This window comes from Neofelis nebulosa, chromosome 12 (genome assembly GCF_028018385.1).
Source record: "Neofelis nebulosa isolate mNeoNeb1 chromosome 12, mNeoNeb1.pri, whole genome shotgun sequence".
Taxonomy (NCBI): domain Eukaryota; kingdom Metazoa; phylum Chordata; class Mammalia; order Carnivora; family Felidae; genus Neofelis; species Neofelis nebulosa.
This window is the reverse complement of record NC_080793.1, coordinates 8,451,334-8,470,951: the sequence shown is the minus strand read 5'-3', so window position 1 is coordinate 8,470,951 and position 19,618 is coordinate 8,451,334. Positions and strand designations below refer to the sequence as shown.

The window sequence follows — 19,618 nt, the reverse complement described above, 5'->3', positions numbered from 1 at the left end:
ACTTTCTGGCGTGTTCTGCCATGTTTGTGTTCTTTTTTTTTTTTTTTTTAACATTTTTAATTTATTTTTGGGACAGAGAGAGACAGAGCATGAACGGGGGAGGGGCAGAGAGAGAGGGAGACACAGAATCGGAAACAGGCTCCAGGCTCCGAGCCATCAGCCCAGAGCCCGACGCAGGGCTCGAACTCACGGACCGCGAGATCGTGACCTGGCTGAAGTCGGACGCTTAACCGACTGCGCCACCCAGGCGCCCCTGCCATGTTTGTGTTCTGCTTCAATGCATGTTTTACCTCCTTTACGAGGCTGGAGACTCCCTGGTGCATTGCACAGTGTTTATACCTAGTAGGTGCTCAATTTATGCTTCATGCATCCGTGAGTGATTTCTGGATCATAAACTCTGCTTTTTCCTAGTATTCAACCCACCTGCACCTGGCCGAGGACTGCATGAAGCATTACCAAGGCACCGTGGATAAACTCTGCCGAGTGGAGCAGGTAGGACCTTTTCCTTCTCTTTCTGCTATCCCCGTTGACCCAGCTGAATTTTAACATGTGACTTTGAACATCCTGCAGAATCATAGGATAGAGAGATGGGGAAGTCTACTAGATCATGTTGTCTCAACTCTGGAGCCAATGCACTTCCGCTCTCAATGGTAGGGATTAGACTGGTCTGGAATGCTGTGCTGTTTGGATTTTGCATGTCTGACTCTCCACAGGCTCCCTGGAGTGTCTGAAGAGAGATGTCTGGAACTCTGAGCCCTACACTGACAGGGCTGGCTGAGGTTTATATTCCGAGTGTATTTTCCTCCTGTGGTGGCCACACCGGTTTTGGAAACCTAGATGAGAGAAACTAGGGTAGTAGCATGTCAGAAACTCACCACAGCCTCCCTGATCATAAGTAGGACTGGAAGTCAGCAGTTTGCGGTTTGAGCTCTGTCTCTGTCACTGGTTTGTTTGATGTGCCTGTTTCTGCTTTGCTTTCCTCATCTGCAAAGGGAAATAACAATGCTGCCATAGTTTCCAGGAGTGTTTTGTGGAGTCACTAATCCTGGCCCTCCGTTCTCCAAGCGAGAACTTCACTCAGCTAGGGTCTGCTTCCATGGGAAGGGAGGGCATTTGAATGTGAAGCCTCAGCGGGAATGAACAACTCAAGTCCTTGGTGTGAAGCTAAGATCTACACTGTCCGGTGTGATGTGACGAGCCAGCTTAGGTTTGTCAGACCTGTCCTGATTTCTTGGCTCTCTTCTAAGGGGCAGTGGCCCCCTAAAAACCCATCAGTCTCACAGCTGATCTTGGCAGGTGCAAGGTCCTCTCCAAAAGAACTTGACTGTCCAGAAAACAGGTTATCCCTACATCAGTAAAAGTGAAGTTGGGATGAATCCTTGGAAGTGTACATTTTTTTCAGAATTGCTCCGTGGTATTTGTTGAACCGGTTATGTTTAATTTGACCTTTAGAGAGTATTAGATTTGGGTCCGGCTAAACAAACGGCTGTTGAGGCTGGCAGTGGCTCTGAGAGGTAAGAAGGCCTGGGGGCACCCACCTTCCTTGACCCTGACAGACCTGGGTAACCTCAAGGTCCTGATGGTTATGGACTCGTGGGATCTTAGAGAAAAAGGGAACCTTCAGGCGAGCCCTGTGTGGGTTCCCGAGGGAGTTGCAGCCTCTGGTATCTGAGAACAGAGTAGAATGGTTGTTGGTTTGCTGAGGCTGATGATGTGCCTTCTCCAGCCTGTCGACAGCCGGTCTGACTCTTGCCTGAGTTGGGAAGCGGGGCTGTCATTGTGCTCTCTCTCCTCTTCCTTCTTTGGCCAGCCCTTCTCTCCTCCTTCATCTGCCTGGGTTGGGTTTGCAGGTTCTAGAGCCCGTTTTTTCCTACTCATCTTAAAAGTGGTTGGAGGGGCGCTTGGGTGGCTCAGTTGGTTGGGTATCGACTTCAGCTCAGGTCCTGATCTTACGGCTCGTGCGTTTGAGCCCTGCATTGAACTCTGCTGACAGCTCAGAGCCTGGAGCCTGCTTTGGAGTCTGTGGCTCCCTCTCTCTCTGCCTGTCTCTCTCTGAGCCATTCACCCTCTGTCTCTCCTTGAAAAATAAACATTAAAAAAAAAAAAGTGGGTTGGAAAATTAAAAACAGGTTAAAAAATGCAGAGTAGTTAAAACTCAAAAGGCATGTCCTTCAGAGCCAAGGGGAAGCACAATGGGGAGAGTCTAGCTAGGCAGGCGCCCCTTAAGATGCCAAAGCTCTTCATGTGCGGGACGTGCAACTGACTCGGCCCCGATCCCTCAGCAGAGCTCTGTACCTCTAGAGGCCCCACCGGAACAGAGGCTTGACCTGAGGACGTGGCCCAGGTGCACGGACACTCACCCGAAGGGAGCAGCCTACTTTCAGACAAGATGGCAAAAAAATCATCGATGGTTTCTGTTTTTTGCAAATTGAACCCCGGGGCTGTCATCAGTTCTCACTGGCGCCACGGAACGTAGTGCTAGTGACGCCAGTGCAGATTATGGTGCATTGTGGGAGCAGAAAGGACCTTCCCCAGTGAAGCGACCGATCCTATTTATGGTCTACAATCGTCTAATTGTTACCATCCGTCCAGACTGTCACCGGGAGTGGGGCCAATATGGTGTGTTTTCTGCAGGACCTGGCCATGGGCACGGATGCCGAAGGGGAGAAGATCAAGGACCCTATGAGAGCCATCGTCCCCATTCTGCTGGATGCAAATGTCAGCACTTATGACAAAATCCGCATCATCCTTCTCTACATCTTTTTGAAGAACGGTAGGAACGGCGGGCTGGAGAAGAAGGGATAGGTGCTCTCTTGGGCAAGTGAAGTGAGGGAGGGAGAGAAGACAAAGTAGGAAAGTTTAGGAGACATAGAAAGGGGTATTATTTAGTAAGGAGTTCCCAGGGGCTCTTGACATTTGGGGAAATGAAGGTAAATCAGTCGGAACTAGGATTGAATTCAAGAGTTAAGAAAGGTGAGGCGTCTATGGAAGAGGACGGGTGGGGGCAGGGAGAGCCCACTGACAGCAAAGCCAGTTTGTGAGGGCTCGTCCGCCAGATGCTTTAACTTGCATCACGTTAGTACTCTCCACCTTTAAATAACTGATTTTTACCCATATCACAGTTGGGTTACCGTCCACTGTGCAGATGGACACGGAGACTCTTGACTTTGATGTGGGCAGGGGTGGGCAGAAATGGCTGGGAAGCAGAAGACGGATGGAAATATAGACTGTGATGGGGCAGTTGCTGAAGGTCACAGCCTGGGGCAGAGTGGCTTGGGTGGAATGGAAATCCTGATTTTGTCTTCATCTTCCAGTAAAGTTGATGCGGTGAAGACTCATTTCTACTAATCCTGAGGAGGAGAAGGGGCACCATCCCCCCTCAAGCGATTGGCTCTGCTTCTGAGTGTGTGATGTGCAGTGGCTGGGTGTGGTGACAGGGGTTTTGTTCTCTTAGGCATCACTGAGGAGAACCTGAATAAATTGATCCAGCATGCCCAGATCCCCCCAGAGGACAGCGAGATCATCACCAACATGGCACACCTGGGGGTGCCCATCGTCACTGACGTAAGGGGCCAGTCTTGCATGTGGGGAGGGAGAGGCAGAAGGGAAGCTGGCATGTCTTATCTGTTCTCCCCTGAATTACTTAAGGTGGCTTAAGATACATACACTAAACATTGAGGAAGAGAAAACATAAAATCAGAGGAATAAAGGTATAGATGTAGTAAAATAGAAGTGAAACTCCCAGAACCAAGACGTGCACATCCAGGAGTTGCACAGACTCATTAAATCTGTGTCTGAGCCAGCCCCAGCCCACGCCAGCTTTGTCCCCCATGTCTTGAGGTCAGTCTGGCCGTGTCTTTGCATACCTGGGTCCAGCATCTTCTGTGAGAGCAGGAGCACAGCGCTTAGCATCAGGCGGGTTTGCCACTTGGTTTGTCACTGAGCCAGGCCAGAGCAGGGAAGCCTGACCATACAGTGCGCTCCAGAAGAGGCTGGGGGCCAGAGGACTCCAGAACTTGAGGAAGAGGCCCGAGCACTCTTTGGAGCTCTCTGCTAGGAACCTTCCCGTGCACCTGCTTCCTGTGAGGAGTCTCTCACTCAGCAGTGCTGTAAAGCTAGAGTTGCAAATGCACTTCTTTTGGAATCTTAGAGTCAGAAACTTTGTCCCAGAGCCCAGACCTGAGACCAGTAACGGGTGGTTTGGTGTTTTTTGACCCTTGTTCAAGAGGGACCCAAATGGGAATGGAGATGGCTTACCGATGCACCCCAGACTGTTGAAGCAGAAGCAAAGACCAAGTCCTACACAAAGCTGCCTTTTCTCCTATAATCGAAAACAAAAAAATTTTTTTAACTACCAGGATTTTTTTTTTAACGGAGCTTCTGTGTTTGACCTGCATTTGCCATTTTCCGTGGCTTTAAAGAACCAAGTTTGCTCCACGGGGCACATGCTGGACTTTTCCAGGAAAACCTCTCCCACTTAGCCTCTGCTAGCGCTGACTCTCTGAAGGGAGTGCTCTGGAGCGATTTCCCAAGGCCAGCAAGGTCGCCAGGGCCCAGGTGACCCGTGACTCTGTCTAATTTTGCGTGTGTTTGTATTCAGTCCACCCTGCGCCGCAGGAGCAAGCCAGAGCGGAAGGAGCGCATCAGTGAGCAGACCTACCAGCTCTCACGGTGGACTCCGATCATTAAAGACATCATGGAGGTCAGCGAGGGAGGGGTGTGAGGATGTGTGTGGGACAGCCCGGGCCCAGAGCTCTTCACTTACAGGCCCAGAGGCCTCCAGCTTCACCTGATGTGGGGTGATGGTGACAGCCTGGGGTTGTCTGTCCCTGAGGATCTGTACCCAGTCTCGGGGCTCATTTAGGCCCCATAGCCTTGTCCTGAGGGTTTAGGAAGAACAGCCCCCAGAGGCCGCTAGATACAGATCCCCATGATCCGTATGACTTAGCCCCATAGGGTTGGTGCCGTATCCAAAGAACCAAACACATCCCAGCATCTGCAGGTCACATGAGTCACAAACACCACACTAAGGGTGCGGGTATGGAGGGGCTTTCAGCATTCACCTGAGCCAGCCCCTCCCTAAGCCTCCCTGTCAGTCAGGGACCCCGCCCTGCCAGGCATGTTTCTGCCTCTGCTCGCATCCATCCCTTGCCTGCAGTGCTGTCCCCTTCCACTTCTGAGCCCTGCCTTCCCTCAAAGTCCCCGTCAGGTCTCACCGTTCGCATACACCGCCCCCGTCTGACCGCCCAGCACCACAGAGCCGCTCTGGACTCCTGTAGCATGTATCGGAGATGCCCTTTACGTATATGTATCCACTCAGTGTTTGGAGTCAGCTCTTTATACCTTGGCCTGTGCCCTCAGCTGATGTGTCCTCTGGGCATGGCAGGTGTCTTGTATTTGTGAATGTGAGGTGTCCCTCTGCTCCTCGCCTATAGCATGAAGAAACCCTGCTTAGAATCCTGCCCCACTGGATCTCCAGGGTGGGTCTTAGAGGCACCCTGTCCAGCTCCTGCTGTCCACAGGCGGACAAGACTGGGGTCCGGACAACGAAGGGGCTTTCCCAGAATTCCTTTGTCAATCCACGCAGTCCAGGTGTTCTGCTGAATTATGAGTTAAAATAAGTATATTTTAAATATATATAGTGAGTCAGCTTCCTATTTTTAAAACCCACAAACCAAAGGATGGGTGAACATGAGACATCTAGAGACCAATTGGATTTCTTTGTAATGTAATTAAAGCCCACCCCTCTGTCTCATTCGCTCCTTTGTTCTCTGCTCCCTTTTCCTACCCCGCTCCGCAGTCCCCTGGAGAGACATGTGCGTAGGCTTCACATGGTAGCTGCTAAGAGGAGTGGAGATTTCTAGGCAGTGGGAGGTGCCTAGCTGGCATCCACCCACTAGATGATTAGACTCTTGGAAAACTGAGGATGTAAAGTCTTGTCTTGCATGAGAGACAATGCCTGTGCCGAGTTTCTACAAAACTGGTGGCAAGCGTCAGGAATTTATTAGAATGCAACATTTGTAACCTCACATAGATGTAAAAGGAAAAGAAAAAAATTGGAAGGGAAGCAAGAAAAATTAATGCACTTTTTTGGTCTTATTTGTTTATTTTGAGAGAAAGAGTGAGCGCTCGCAGGGAAGAGAGAGCAGGAATCCTAAGCAGGCTCCACACTCAGCACAGAGCCCGACGTGGGGCTTGAGCTCACGGCCATGAGATCATGACCTGAGCCGAAATCAAGAGTCGGACACTTAACCGACTGAGCCACCCAGGCGCCTCGTGTTTTGTTATTTATTTTTTATTTGGGGGAGAGCACAGGTGGGCTGGGGCAGAGGGAAGGGGACAAAAGATCTGAAGCGGGCTCTGCACTGACAGGCTGACAGCAGTAAGCCTGATGTGGGGCTGGAATTCATGAACTACAAGATCATGACCTGAGCTGAAGTTGGTCCTCAACCACCCACCCAGGTCCCGCTTGTTATTTTTAAGGTTTATTTACTGGCGCTGCTGGTGTCTCAGTCAGTTAAGCACCCAACTCTTGGTTTCAGCTCAGGTCATGATCTCACTGTTTGTGAGCTTGAGCCCCGTGTCAGGCTCCGTGCTGGCAGTGCGGAGCCTCCTTAGGATTCTCTTTCTCCCTCTCTCTGCCCCTCCCCTGCTCATGCGTGCTCTTTCTCTCTCTCTCTCTCTCTCAAATTAAGATTAAAAAAACATTTTTTTAGTAGAGTTTATTTAGTAATTTCTCTACCCAACATGTGACTCGAACTCACAACCCTAAAATTAAAAGTCACATGCTCTTCGGATTGAGCCAGCCAGGCGCCCCATTGCAGTTTTTGTTTGTTTGTTTTTGAACTGCAAGGTCGTTAAGGTCTTCTTCATGAGCAGACCTACGGACTTTTCTCCACGTCCATGCTGAGCGCCGTGCTAGGCACCTGCAGCAGGCAGCAGCGCAAAGGAGCTCTGGTTGTTGCAGATTTGGCCATGTCGCTTTGCCAAGCGACTTGTTCCTTGAATCATCTTGCCTTGGTTCTGTCAGCCCTTCCCAAACAAAAGGCAAGCCTAGTATCTGTCTCTTTTCTTTCCAGGACACTATTGAAGACAAACTCGACACCAAGCACTACCCGTATATCTCCACCCGCTCCTCTGCCTCCTTTAGCACCACCGCGGTCAGGTGAGTGGGAGTCCAGAGCAAGCAGGTGGGAGAAGGGGGACCGTCGCTGGGTGGTTGTCGGCCGCACGGTGGTCCTGGTATGACACAGCATCCACGAGAACCCTCCCCCGGCTTCTCGCCACAGCCAGAGTGCAGGCCCGGTGCTTGGAGCAGCCCATGAGGCCCTCCACTCTCCGGCTTCCCGCTCCTCCCTGACTCATCCCTTACTCCTCCCGTTTTTCGCTCCACTTCTGCCACGCTGGCCGCCTCCTCTGCCCGTGTCAGGCACACTTCTGCCTCAGGACCTTTGCACTTGGCTTTACCCTGTGCCTCAAACGATCTGTCCCCGTACATTTTCAGGACTTGCCTCTTATCTCCTTCAGGCCTTTAAAATCAACTGTTACTTTGCCCCGTCTTCTCTAACTATCCTGTTTTAACATCGCACTACACCAGTGTTCCTAGCAGCATTATTCATAATAGCTCAAAAGTGGAAGCAACCTAAATGTCCATCAGCTGATGAATGGATAAACAGAACATGGCATACTCATACAGTGGAATATTATCCAACCAAAGGAATGAAATACTGACACGTGTTCCATGGCCGAAGCTTGGAAACGTTGCACTAAGTGCAAGAAGCCAGTCACAAAAGTCCACATGTTGTGTGATTTCATTTGTTTGAAATGTCCAGAATGGGCAAATCTGTAGAGATAGGAAGTAGATTAGTGGTTTCCAGGGACTGGGGATGGGGGTGGGGTGGGGGAATGGGAAGGGACTGCTAACGGGTATCGGGTTTCTTTTTGGGGTGATGAAATAGTCTAAAATTGATTGTGGTGATGGTTTGCAATTCTGCGACTATACTAGTAAGCATTGAATTGTACGCCCTTTTTTCTTTTTTTAAGTTTATTTATTTGGGGCGCCTGGGTGGCTCAGTCGGCTGAGTGTCCGACTTTGGCTCGGGTCATGATCTTACGATTCGTGAGTTCAAGCCCCCCACATCAGGCTCACTGCTGTCAGTGCAGAGCCAACTTCGGATCCTCTGTTCCCCTCTCTCTCTGTCCCTCCCCCACTTGTGCCCTTTCAAAAATAAATAAATATTTTTTTTAAGTTTATTTAATTATTTTGAAAGAGAGAGAGAGAGAGAGAGAGAGAGAGAGAGAGAGAGAATCCCAAGCAGGCTCACGTACCTGGTGACACTCAGACATTTCTCAGCTTTGAGATGTGAGTAGACAGCAATCCATACTTCTGTCCCTGGTTCTCCAACACTGTGGGTTTTCTTAGTTGCCTGTGGTGCCTTCCAGGGTCTGTTTTCAAAAGCTTTTCCTCTTGTTCCCCTCTTTGCCACGCATCTGGAAACCTTCCTGCTGTGCCCTGCGATGGCATCGGAAGGCATTTTGCCCCTAGACTCTCGTTGGCCTCCCTCATCGGTGTGGTCCAGGCTGTTCCCTGGCCCGCAGTGGCATCAGTTACTTTTCCTGAGGTGGCAACCTCAGAGCCGGGTGCTACTCGGTTTTTGTCAGCAGGAGCTTGACGTGGCCCCTGAGAACATTTCAAGGCTGAATGAACATTTGAGCTTGGAACAGGAGCGCCACTAGCTCCAAAGAGGGCATCCCGGGGCACCGGAGTAGCTGGCAGTTCCCAGGATGAACCCTCCACATGTACCTGTCTATCCCCTGCTCCTGCTGTGCCCACCCATCTTTGTCCCCCACGCCCGGCCTGCTGGCCTCACTTTTAGACCTTCCCTTGGGCCCAGGCCGGAGGTCTGTGGCACCTGTGGCGTTATGCATCCCCTCTGATGCCAGTAGAGGCCAAATGTTTATTGCCAACATTGGAGCAAAATACGAAATCCCCAGTGTTGCCCTGGCCAGGCCGGTGACGATGGCATGCTGTCAGATGATTCTCTCTGTTGGCCCACGTGCGCCCCTGGCACCTTCAGGATTTTGGAAAGTGACTTTAATGCTGTCGTAGTCAGGGAGAAGGGCAGAGATTTCGCTAGAGACTTGGCCTCCTTGTTTTGCTTTGATTTTTGTTTTCTTTTCCCCATTTTCTTAACCTGGAAGCAACCCATTTCTCATTGTTCCTGAGGACAAGGTGAAGACCTACTAACAGAAGCCCAGGGGCAGAGGAGACACCTTTGGGAACTGTCCCACCACCGAAATGCCTGTCTTTCAGGGGGCAGCTCAGTGTCACGTCTTCTGGGAAGACTTTTCCAATGATGCCCAGATGATGCTAGAAGGCGTGCATGTCCCTGTGGCACCGAGCCCCTCCATCGCAGCACGATCCTGACCTTCCTTCTCCCCGCCCACCCCAGTTAAACCGCGAGCTCTCGGTGGGCATGGCTGAATCTCGCCAAGGGTTGGCACCTTGGTGCTGGGGGAGGCCCTGGTCAGGTGCGGTGCTCACTGCATGAATCAGGGTGTACCAGCCTGAAGACGGGCCTTGACTCCATCGTCACCGCTCACTGGCAGCAGAGTGTCCCAGACAAGCCTAGAAACCTGTACGCTGGAGGGCGGAAGCTGACGACCATCACGAGGGGCAAAGCTGTGGAAGGTGACACGTCACGCTTGAAAGCTGACTTGAGCCTGCCTGTCACCTACATGCTTCCAAGAGAGTGACAAGGTCACAGCATGGGTAGCCCAAGCACTTGATAATTTGCACAGCAGTTCAGTTCAACCAACACTTACTACTACTCTGTTTTGGTGTACAGAGCGAATGTGTAAACAAGTCATTGAGGTATGAAGTGATAAGTCCTCTGAGTGCAGATAAACATAATTAATCCCTCTCTCTCTCTCTCTCTCTCTCTCTCTCCCCCCCTTCCTCCCCCCCCCCCCCCCCAGCGCCCGCTATGGGCACTGGCATAAGAATAAGGCCCCAGGGGAGTACCGCAGTGGTCCCCGCCTCATTATTTTCATCCTTGGGGGCGTGAGCCTGAACGAGATGCGTTGTGCTTATGAGGTGACCCAAGCCAATGGAAAGTGGGAAGTGCTAATAGGTGAGTGGGGGCATGTGTTCTAGAGGGAAGGGGCTGCTTCATCGCACTTCGATCCATTCCATGCTTTGGTGTTTCATTCTGTCTTCACTTCTCCATTGCCCCTGCAAAACATAGTCTCTAGACACGTTCGGGGACGGCAGCAAAGGGGCGAAGGGTTCTTTCCTCGTGTCTGCACTGTGTCTCATGGTGAGAGGCAGCTGCAAGCGGTGGGAAGTGCCTGATCACAGACACCGACAGACCCAGGCTCCCATTCTTGCTCGGCCACTGCCAAGTGGGTTACCTTGAGCAAGCACCCCACCTCTCCATGCTGCGATTTCCTTACCCAGCCAAATGGGGTTGTGAATACCCGCTTACAGCTTTGTACTAGGCCCGAGGTGGGACTTGTCTCTTTGCTGGCATTGGGCCTCCTGTTCAGAAGACGCTCAGTGAATGGAAGGTAAATTATCGCCCCCTCCTTTACCTGTCAGTTGCAGATAGACAGACACAGTGTGTGGGTAGATACTACCCGAAACACACGGGCTGACTCCTGGACTCTGCTGAGGGTTCCCCATCAATTCTGGTTCCTATGACTCCTAGGTCTGCTATGTACCCTTTCTGGTATTTCCTGCTGGTTTTCCAGAAGAAAGGAAGCAACTCGTTAGACCTGACTTAATGCAGCGGAAGATTTTATACCTTTTTCCTGCCTGTAGGAGCTTCCAGTTTCTAGGGCTGGAAGGGGAAGAGTGAGCTGAGGAAAATCACACTTTCTCCAGATGCCTTCCTTTTGCCCCGTCTTGCCCTTAACAAAATGGATTTGCACCTGCCTGGGGCTGCCTCTTGACATTGACTGACCCAAGGTTATGAGCACGTACTGCCCTGGCCTTTCCCCTGATCTCTAGAAGATGTGTCAGTTTTACACCCCTACTTCGGGGTGACCAAATTCCAGTGTGCCCAGTGCTCTCAGAGTGAGCAGGTCCTGCAGACCAGTCCACGTGGCCATTCCTGGTTGTGTCAAGATGGACCTGTTACTGTCAACCCCCTTTCTAGATACCACACCATTCAGTGGAGAGATTGGATATCCTCTCCCTCCCCTCCCCACTCCCTGGAGCTTCCCCGGCGGGTCACCCTTTCTCCCCGTATCGTTTTTTCCTTTTTGTTACATAGACGCCGGGATAAAGCTCTCTCTGTCCCCTGCTCGTGTGTATGTTGCATGCACGTGTCGGAGAACTCTCAGCTCAAACACAGCTTTGCGGGGCCGAAGCTGTCACAGCCAGGCTTTGGTGTAAATTTCCCTCTTCAGCTTTGGTCCTGACTTGCAGTTCCCTGTTGGGGGGTGGAACCCTGGGGAGATAACGGTGCCCGTGCAGATCCACGGAGGGGCCTTGCGCAGACAGCTGACGTCCGCAGTGTGGCCTCGCCTGCTTGGTGCATGCCGGCTGTCCTTGCGGCCTGTGTGCGTGTGCACGTGCGCGTGCTCGCATCTTGCTTTCTCATACCTCATTGGCTGCATAAAACGTAGGCCTAACTTGGCATGTTCCTGTAACGTACCTTTGTTCAAGCAGTCAGCTGGCCTCTGTTCTCCCGCAGGTTCTACTCACATTCTTACTCCCACCAAATTTCTCATGGACCTGAGACACCCCGACTTCAGGGAGGCCTCTAGGGTATCTTTTGAGGATCAGGCTCCAACAATGGAGTGAGAGCCAAAGAAACAAAGTAAAAGCAGCTTATTACAGAAAAGAAACTCTTCCACTCTGAAGGGTTTTCTTTGATTATTCCGTCACTCTTTTTCTTTATTTTTCCCTTTTCAGTTTATTTATTTGATTTCTTTTCAACAAGAAAATGCTTGCAGTTCTTAACACCGATTGAAAATGTGTCCGGTGCTGCCTTCACAGACCCTGCCGTGAGAGCCTCTGGGCCCCGGCCTGCCAGCTCACTCGTGCCCTGGGTCACCTGCTGCTCAGTCAGGCAGTGCAGCCCCCTGGGTTGTAAACCAAAAATGATCATGACTGCTATGACCAGTCCTTCGGAGGGACTGGAAGCCGAGGGGTGCCGGAGGCACGGCACGCAGGCCTACCGGCCCGGGGCGTATCTGTGGGCACCAGGCAGGGAACGCGTAGCGTCCCGCTTGTGACATGGTGTGGGAAGTTGTGAGTGAGGCCAGTAGGCGTTCGAGGGACTGTCCTGTCCAAGAAGGCAGAACTCCAGTGGAGAGATCCATGGGCACCTGATCGTGGGGAAGGCTCATTGGAGTGCGTCAGGTAGACTCCATGTCAGTGGTAGTTAGACGCGTAAATTCCTTTTTTCCGGGGCAGGCACTCGTCCCGGGGAACTGTTGCTAAGGGGTGACAGGGTCACGAGCCACCACGTACTTGATGAACTCCAGCCACCAGTGGAAATCTCGTGTCTCGTGTTCATCTGGGGAAGATGGCCCTTCGTAGTCATTTACTCTCTCAGTAGTTGCTTTTATTTTCATTCTCCTGTGGGTATTTTTCCAGGGTGGAGTTATCACACCCCTCTCTCTCACTGAAGTCTGTTAGTGAGATCTGAGAACCTTTGGCCAAAAATCTGTTCTTAACACGGTGTGCTGTTCGAAAGAGCGTCTTCTCTCTCCCACCACGCTTGTGCCTTTACCTGTTACCCAGGAACCGGCATCTGTCTGGTGGACTATCCAGACTTTCTCCTCATCCTCATCCCTCCCCCTCTCTTGCCGTCCCTCGTGTGTCCCGGGAACCTCCTGTGAAGTGTTAAGCGGCAGACGCAAACTGAAGAAGTCCATTGTAGCGTTAGTTATTCTGTAGTTTCCTCACTCGGCCTGTGAGGAGGCCACACTCTGCACACCTGCCCTCCTGTACTTCACCGACGACGTCCCTGCCCCTCTCCCGCCCAGACTGACATGTGGCCTGGTGAGTCAGAGAGCATGAGTCACCTGGAGCAGTCGGGAGGCCTAGACTCTTGCCCCGGTCCTGCCAGGAGCACGTGTGGGACTGCAGGAGGTCCTGCCCCCGCCCCCCAACCAGGGCACAGAACGCAGAATACGGGGAGGCTGGGTCCTGGATCGCGGGGCCCCAGGTCCTGAGCTCTGACCATCTAATTCAGCAACTTGGATCGGGTGCCTCAGCGCTTGCGGTCCTGCCCTCGTGCACCCGTGCTCTCTGGTACACCTCAGGGGACTGGGCTGTCAGAGCCATGACCGGGGCGGGGCAGGGTGGGGGGCACTGGAAGCGTGCTTGTTTGTATAAAGAGAACGTGCTCCATCCAACACGGGACTCGCTCTAAAGGTCGGGACAGGCAGCTGTGCGCTTTGTCTCCTCTCCTTCCTGTGGCCGAGAGACGGCTCCCCCGGGGCACCGGTGAGGGGAGAAGCAGCACGTGGGTCACCTGCACGGTGCGGGGCGGGCTGGCCGTGGCCCTGCGCTGCCTCCCTCTAGACAGTGCCGCCAGTGGGCGGTGGATAAAAGCAATTGTGAAGAACACAGCCATTGTTTAGAAGCACCTCGGTTGCTTGGTAATCAGAGACATCTGGTTCTGTGTGCAGATGGCAGGGAGGTGATCGGCATTTGCTGCAGGATGTATTTTCAGACTTACGGAAGGAAAGATGTTCAGTCCAGGCTTTGGTGGTGGCAGACCACTTGCAGGGTCTAAAAGACCTGCAAACCCAGAGCCCGGGGGCTCCAGCTAGGATTCACTCTGCGATCCCCTGCCTCAGAAGCAGCCTGTCCTTTGCAGGCTGGTGTTCTTTGTTTTGTGCTCAGTCAGCATAGGTTCTCGGCTGCCATCTGAGCAAAGAACACAAATACTCGAGTTGTGTACTCGTGGCTTCTGAAATGCTTTTTGGGGCAGTGTCGTGTTTTAGAGAGTTCCTTTAGGAAAAAGCAAGGCACGGAGCCCTAATCCCAGGGAGGTCAGAAGACAGATGAAAATCTGACTTGCCTCCTTCTGTTGTGATTGTCCGGTGACCAGAGACTAGGACAGTGCGGGCCGGGAGCAGGACGGGTTGTCTCCGGCCAGAGTCGATGTCTGCAGTTGTCTGCAGCAACTTAGCTTCTAGGAGATGAGTTTTCCTGCTCGGCAGGGAACGAGAGCATCCCTTGCCGGCTCCCCGCGTGGGTGCCGGTGCCCACTGATCCTCCGGCCCCTCTCTCCCCCAGGTGCCGGGTGAAGGGGGCCGGCTGGGCAGCCGGAGTGCACAGGTGTCCCCAAGCCTCACTTCCATTGCATTAATCAGTCGCCTCCATGTTGTCCAGAAGTGAAGCCTTTGCTTTAGGTTCTCACCCCAAGCTCTGGGGGAGGGCTGTGTTAAAAGTACCAGCCTTGAGGGAATGTCCAAGAGGCTATTGGAAGCCGGTGGAAGAGCCATACACAGCACTTGCACTTCAGAAAAAGGGTTTGGTTTTTTTATATTAAATATTTCACTTTATTCCCAATTGGAGTCAGACAAGTCTCATGTTTCAGTGGGACTCAGATTTGAATCTGTACCCAGAACCAACCCATTGCCCAGCTGCTATTTGAGCACTCACTTGCATGTCCCCTCCTGGGGCCGGGTGCCCAGAAGCGAGACCGACGGCATGACGTCTGGGCCCGGCCGTGCCACCAAAGGGCTGCGAACGTGCCCCCTGCCGCTCTGGGCTTCATTCTCCCACCTTCAGGACGTGGGCTGGCCAGGAGCGTGTTTCCAAAACCTGGCAGATCAGCAGACTCTCCTGGGTTGCTCTTGAATGTACTCCCTCCCTGGTGCCCGCCCCCCCCACCCCCCACCGGGTCTTCGGAGTCCGTAGGTCTGTGTTGGCCAAACCCAGGGATGCCTAGACCAGCTGACCTGATTTTCAGATTCTGTCAGAGAGGAAGGATTTTGTCCAGGCAGAGCTCTGGCCCACAGCTTTGACAGCCCTTTGGGTGACTTTGTTTTTGGAGACACCCACTCACATTTCTCAGTCTTGCAATCATGTAGCATAAGAGGGATGGACCCTCCGTTGCGGTTCTGGAGGACCGACGTGGGCCGCCTCCTGTGGGTTCTAAATGTGGGTTTGCGATATGTGTATCACAAACGCACCCAGCTCCGTTCGCTGTATTTGTGGTGGTGAAAACCTTGACCAGGACATTAAAACAGTACAGATGACTCAGTGGCAAGAATTGGCTCTCAGGGGATTCAGATCAACAACAGCTGGTCTGAATCCTTTAAAGACACCCAGTGAGTTAGGGTCCAGGAGTTCCTGAGCCTGTTGCAAAGATACTTGGCCCTGGAAGTTTTCTTCTTTCAGTCAGACTGGGACCACCAGATGGTCAGCCGTCAGGTGATAGAAATTCTAGAGCATGGATTCCTTGATCTCTTTTTGGCCTCCCTCAGACCGTGGATTTGCCTGCAAGCAGGGGTCAGGAGCAGCTTGGGCTGGGTATCTGCTCAGAGGCTCCCTTTTGATTTTTCCTCTCAGTCGAGTCTACTGTCTCATTTCCTGGAACTCAGCTGGATGGCTGCGGGAGGGCATTACGGACAGTTTCTCCGGCGTGTTGCCTTTACCTGGAAAGCCCCCAGATTGATTCTGCACAGAGTACCCAGCTGTCTTTCCGGGTGTAGATGCGCAGGCTGCATGGAATTGAGGTTGGGAAGGCCCTCATTCTGGCAGTGGTTCACTGTTCAGAATTTGGCAACGTTTATTCCTGTTTTCTCATTTGGGGAGTAGTCTTTGACCTTATTTTAGGACCAGTAGGAAGATCAGTGAGGTCAGAGAAATGAGTGTACCTTGGGGGAAGGTGGTCCTGTAAAAATGCCCGGGGACATACTGCTGAAGGCCGCGTGGCCTTTGCTGAAGGAGCCTCGGGTCTGCAGAGCAATGGGTTGGCTTTAGAGCGCAGGGGCTGGTGGAGGCTATAAGCTCAGCACCTCTGGGAAGTAGCCGCGGACTGGTTCCCCAGGACAGTGACAGGGTGACTAGAGCTTGAACGCTGGAGGCCAGGAGGTTGGAAGAAGCGAAGCCTCTCATGCTAGAGAGGGCTTCACAAGCTTTCTGCCGGTCCAGACTTGACCAGGAAGGTTCAAGGCCTGCAGTCCCAGCAGTCACGCGTCAGCTGAGCACACAGCGGTCAAAGGCATAGGGACCCTGGTATTCGGAATCACCCCCGACAAGCCAGCCAAAGCCTTCTTTTGCCTACCGTCAGGGTGGCAGTCTGGCACCCTGGTGGTTTCTGTCCCCATTCCCTCGCCTGCACCTCCAGGGAGGCACATTTTCAAGTACGGATCTCTTTTGTTCAGTTCTTCTCTCCCACCGGGACCTCTTTCTTTGAAGCCCACTGCTGCATGTGTACAGGCCTCATGTTCACGCACCAGTCACTTCTGTTCTGTTTGAGTAAAGTCCATGTCAAAACCACACGGTCCATGCATCTTTTTTTACTGCACTTATTAGATTCTCTCTCTCTCTCTCTCTCTCTCTCTCTCTCCTCTTATGAAAAAGGACTTCATTTATTTTTTTATTATTTTTTTTTAATTTTTGCAGTAGAAGTATATCTAATTCCATTAGCTTAAATTTTTTGCAAGCATTTCTAATCTCTTACAATGTGCGGTCTCTGCAAGGTAAGGCCTCAGGTACCCTGGCCCTTTCCCTTTCACACCTGAGGTCCCGCCCATCAGGGCAGCACCAGCCGGCTGGCTCCCAGAGGTCAGTGGCTTCCCCAGGGTGCCCTGCCCATCACTTCCTCCCTAGCAGGCGCCATCCTTTCCATACACAGCCCCCTACCGACCCCACCCCCTCCCCAGCCTTCCCCTGCCATATGGTTTGGAATTTCTCTCCCCGGCTGGCTTCGCCTCGAGTGCAAGAGAGAATCAGAAACGCAGCTGCCCCGTCCCCTGGCAGATGGCACTGAGCCCAGATGGAGAGGCGGGCGGGCTCCTTCCTTGGTACAGCCTGGGACCATGCCTAAGTCAGAGGATGTGTTTTGTTTATCCACGGTCCCCAGGTGCCTCCCAGGCCTGTTGTGATGTGGACCCAGCACCCAATCCCCACCCCCCTCCCTGCTTCCACTAGACCCAGACCAGGGTGGGGGCGGGGGAACAGATGCAGATCTGGGAACTGAAGGGCAGGAAAGGAAATGCGGTAGAGCCTGGAGCCAGCAAGCTCACTGTCTTTTCTGCCCCCCAGGATCCACGCACGTTCTCACCCCACAGAAACTGCTGGACACGCTGAAGAAACTGAATAAAACAGATGAAGAAATAAGCAGTTAAACAAATAAGCCACCCCTCCAAAAAATGAACCCTATTCCCACAGTGCTCCGCAGCCCCTGCTGCTGCCCGCCTCGGTTACTTTGCTGACCCTGTCCCTCCACTGCCTCCCCCAGCTCTGCACGCCCTGGACGGCACTGTCGCCGCTGCGTTCTCGTGTTTAACGATGCCCTCTTCCTGTGTGAAACAAAAGAAAATAATGCATTGTGTTTTTTAAAAAGAGTATCCTCTATATGTGTCCTAAGGGGAGAAGTTCCTGTGTAAGGGACATACTGCTGGAGAAGTTGTGGAACTGTCTAGAATGAGTGGACACCTTCTCCCCGTTACTATGATCCCCTGACCTTGTACATAGCCCAGTGTGACATGCGCAGATTGCTTGAGTATGGGAAGGTAGACGTTTGGGTGTTTCACAAAATATCTTTTGGGTTGTTCCTGTTCTTTTGGGGAATCCCAGAGATGTCTGTTCCTGGAGTATTTCAAACTGAGGATTAATCTGTGGTCTCCACGCCAGTCCTTATCTACCCCTCAGCCTGCTCTCGTCCAGATACGCTTGGCGGTGAATATCAGGTGACATCGTGTGAGGTCCGAGCTGGAAGTGACCTCTTCGGCTTCCCCGGTGGCTCGTCCTCCCCAGGGGCTGTGGGAGGGGCTGGAGGTCCGTGAAGTCAGGCTGGGTGCTGGCTGGCGTGCGGCCTGTCACCGCCCCTTCCCTGGCCCGCGTCCACAGCGCTGTGATCCCGAGGGAAGTAGTCTTGGGGCCTGAGTCACAGGGCCCCAGCAAGCGAGGAGCAAGCTCCCGCCAGGACCTTTGTCTCTTGGAGAAGCAGTTAGGCTGGGGTTTTTGGCCAGACCTTTCCTTTCCTGGGCACCACCACCCCTACCGAACCTCTGTTTCTCAGTGGGGTCAGCATGGATGGTGCTCGAGGGCCAGGAACGGACGAGGATGGGATGGGTACTGCAGGCTCCTGGGCAGAGGGCCCTTTCTTGCAGAGGAGGGTCTGCGCGCCTAAGACTTCAAACCGCCAGGAGAACAGCCTGTTGAATTTATGCAGACTCTGTTCAGATTATCCTCAGTTTAAGATACTTCATGATACTTTATTTTGTGTAGCGTGGGGTCATTTGTCGTCGTGGTTGTAAGAGAAAATGATCATTTTATTCTCTGTATAACACTTAGCTCTAGAGCAAAAATGAAAGAAGCAAATGCAGAAAGGGTGTCTCGTCATCCTCTAGACTCAGCAGCAGCTCCGTTCTCCGATGGTGAGCGCACCACGTGTGCTGCTGCTGTGGTCATGAAATACAATGACAGTGGAAGTCACAAAAATGTCCCCTGCCCAGCCCCCCCGCTGCCCTTTAACCCCTGCCAACCGTGTGCATATTACTGTCTCGTGATGTCCTTGCAGACGTGGTGAGTGCTAGTTCCACGCGGCCGCCCGCTTTCCTTTCAGAGCGCGCTCCTCGCCCTCCCCGTTGGATGCTTTGTGGTGTTTTCTCAAGGCTTTGAAATCTCCCCTGCTCACTCGCATTAGTTTTCAGGCCTCTTCTGTCTCCCTTCTCTCCCTTAAGATACCTTGTTTCCTTAGGACAGAACTGTAGGTGCTCGCACTGGTTCGTCTCCTGCTGTCCCTGCTTGTTCTGTCCCCTCCCCTTGACCAGACAGGGCCCACAGTTCGGGGCCTTGTTTGTCAAACATGTTGGGTTCCTTTCTCTGTTATTTATATAAAAATAATTTATCAAAAGAATATTTTAAAAAAGCTAGTCTGTCTTGAAACTTGTTTACCTTGAAATTATCAGAATCTCAGTGTTGGAAAGTATTGAAGCACAAACATGTATCATCTCTGTACCGTTCTGTACTAAAGCACTCGAGTCTAATAAATAAATCGATCCGCACCCATTCACGGTGTCCGGGGTGTCTCCTGGCTTGGTTTCACTTTGGGGAGTCGAAGGAGAAAGGCTTCTGCCGTGGTCCGTTGCAGATGAGACCGCCACCCCGGCTGTGGCCCGGAGTCTTCTGGATCCCCGGTCAGCATCACTCGTAGTAAGATCTGTAACAGCTGGGGCGCCTGGTGGCTCAGTCGGTTAAGCATCTGACCTCGGCTCAGGTCAGGATCTTACAGTTCACGAATTTGAGGCCCGCGTCGAGTTCTCTGCTGTCAGCACAGAGCCCACTTTGGATCCTCTGTCCCCCTCTCTGCCCCTCTCCCACTTGTGCTGGCTCTCTCAAAAATAAACATTAAAAAAAAGAAGATCTGTAACTGTCTCACATTTTAGGACAGTCCACGAAGCTTGTCTTGGGCCC

General features: G+C 52.4%; 1 protein-coding gene across 3 annotated transcripts in view; it reads left to right on the top strand.

The window, feature by feature from the left end:
- STXBP1 (syntaxin binding protein 1) overlaps positions 1 to 19,213 on the top strand; it is a 75,202-nt gene extending 55,989 nt beyond the window's left edge. The window contains exons 13-20 of one of the 3 annotated variants that reach the window (XM_058694045.1): positions 412 to 492; positions 2,635 to 2,773; positions 3,455 to 3,564; positions 4,601 to 4,702; positions 7,080 to 7,165; positions 9,979 to 10,133; positions 11,700 to 11,825; positions 17,243 to 19,213. In XM_058694045.1, the coding sequence (XP_058550028.1) occupies positions 412 to 492; positions 2,635 to 2,773; positions 3,455 to 3,564; positions 4,601 to 4,702; positions 7,080 to 7,165; positions 9,979 to 10,133; positions 11,700 to 11,809 (783 nt within the window). In that variant the 3' untranslated portion in view covers positions 11,810 to 11,825; positions 17,243 to 19,213. The remainder of the gene's footprint in view (positions 1 to 411; positions 493 to 2,634; positions 2,774 to 3,454; positions 3,565 to 4,600; positions 4,703 to 7,079; positions 7,166 to 9,978; positions 10,134 to 11,699; positions 11,826 to 17,242) is intronic. The other 2 variants (XM_058694046.1, XM_058694047.1) reach the window with 2 other exon arrangements.
- Positions 19,214 to 19,618: the final 405 nt, after the last annotated feature.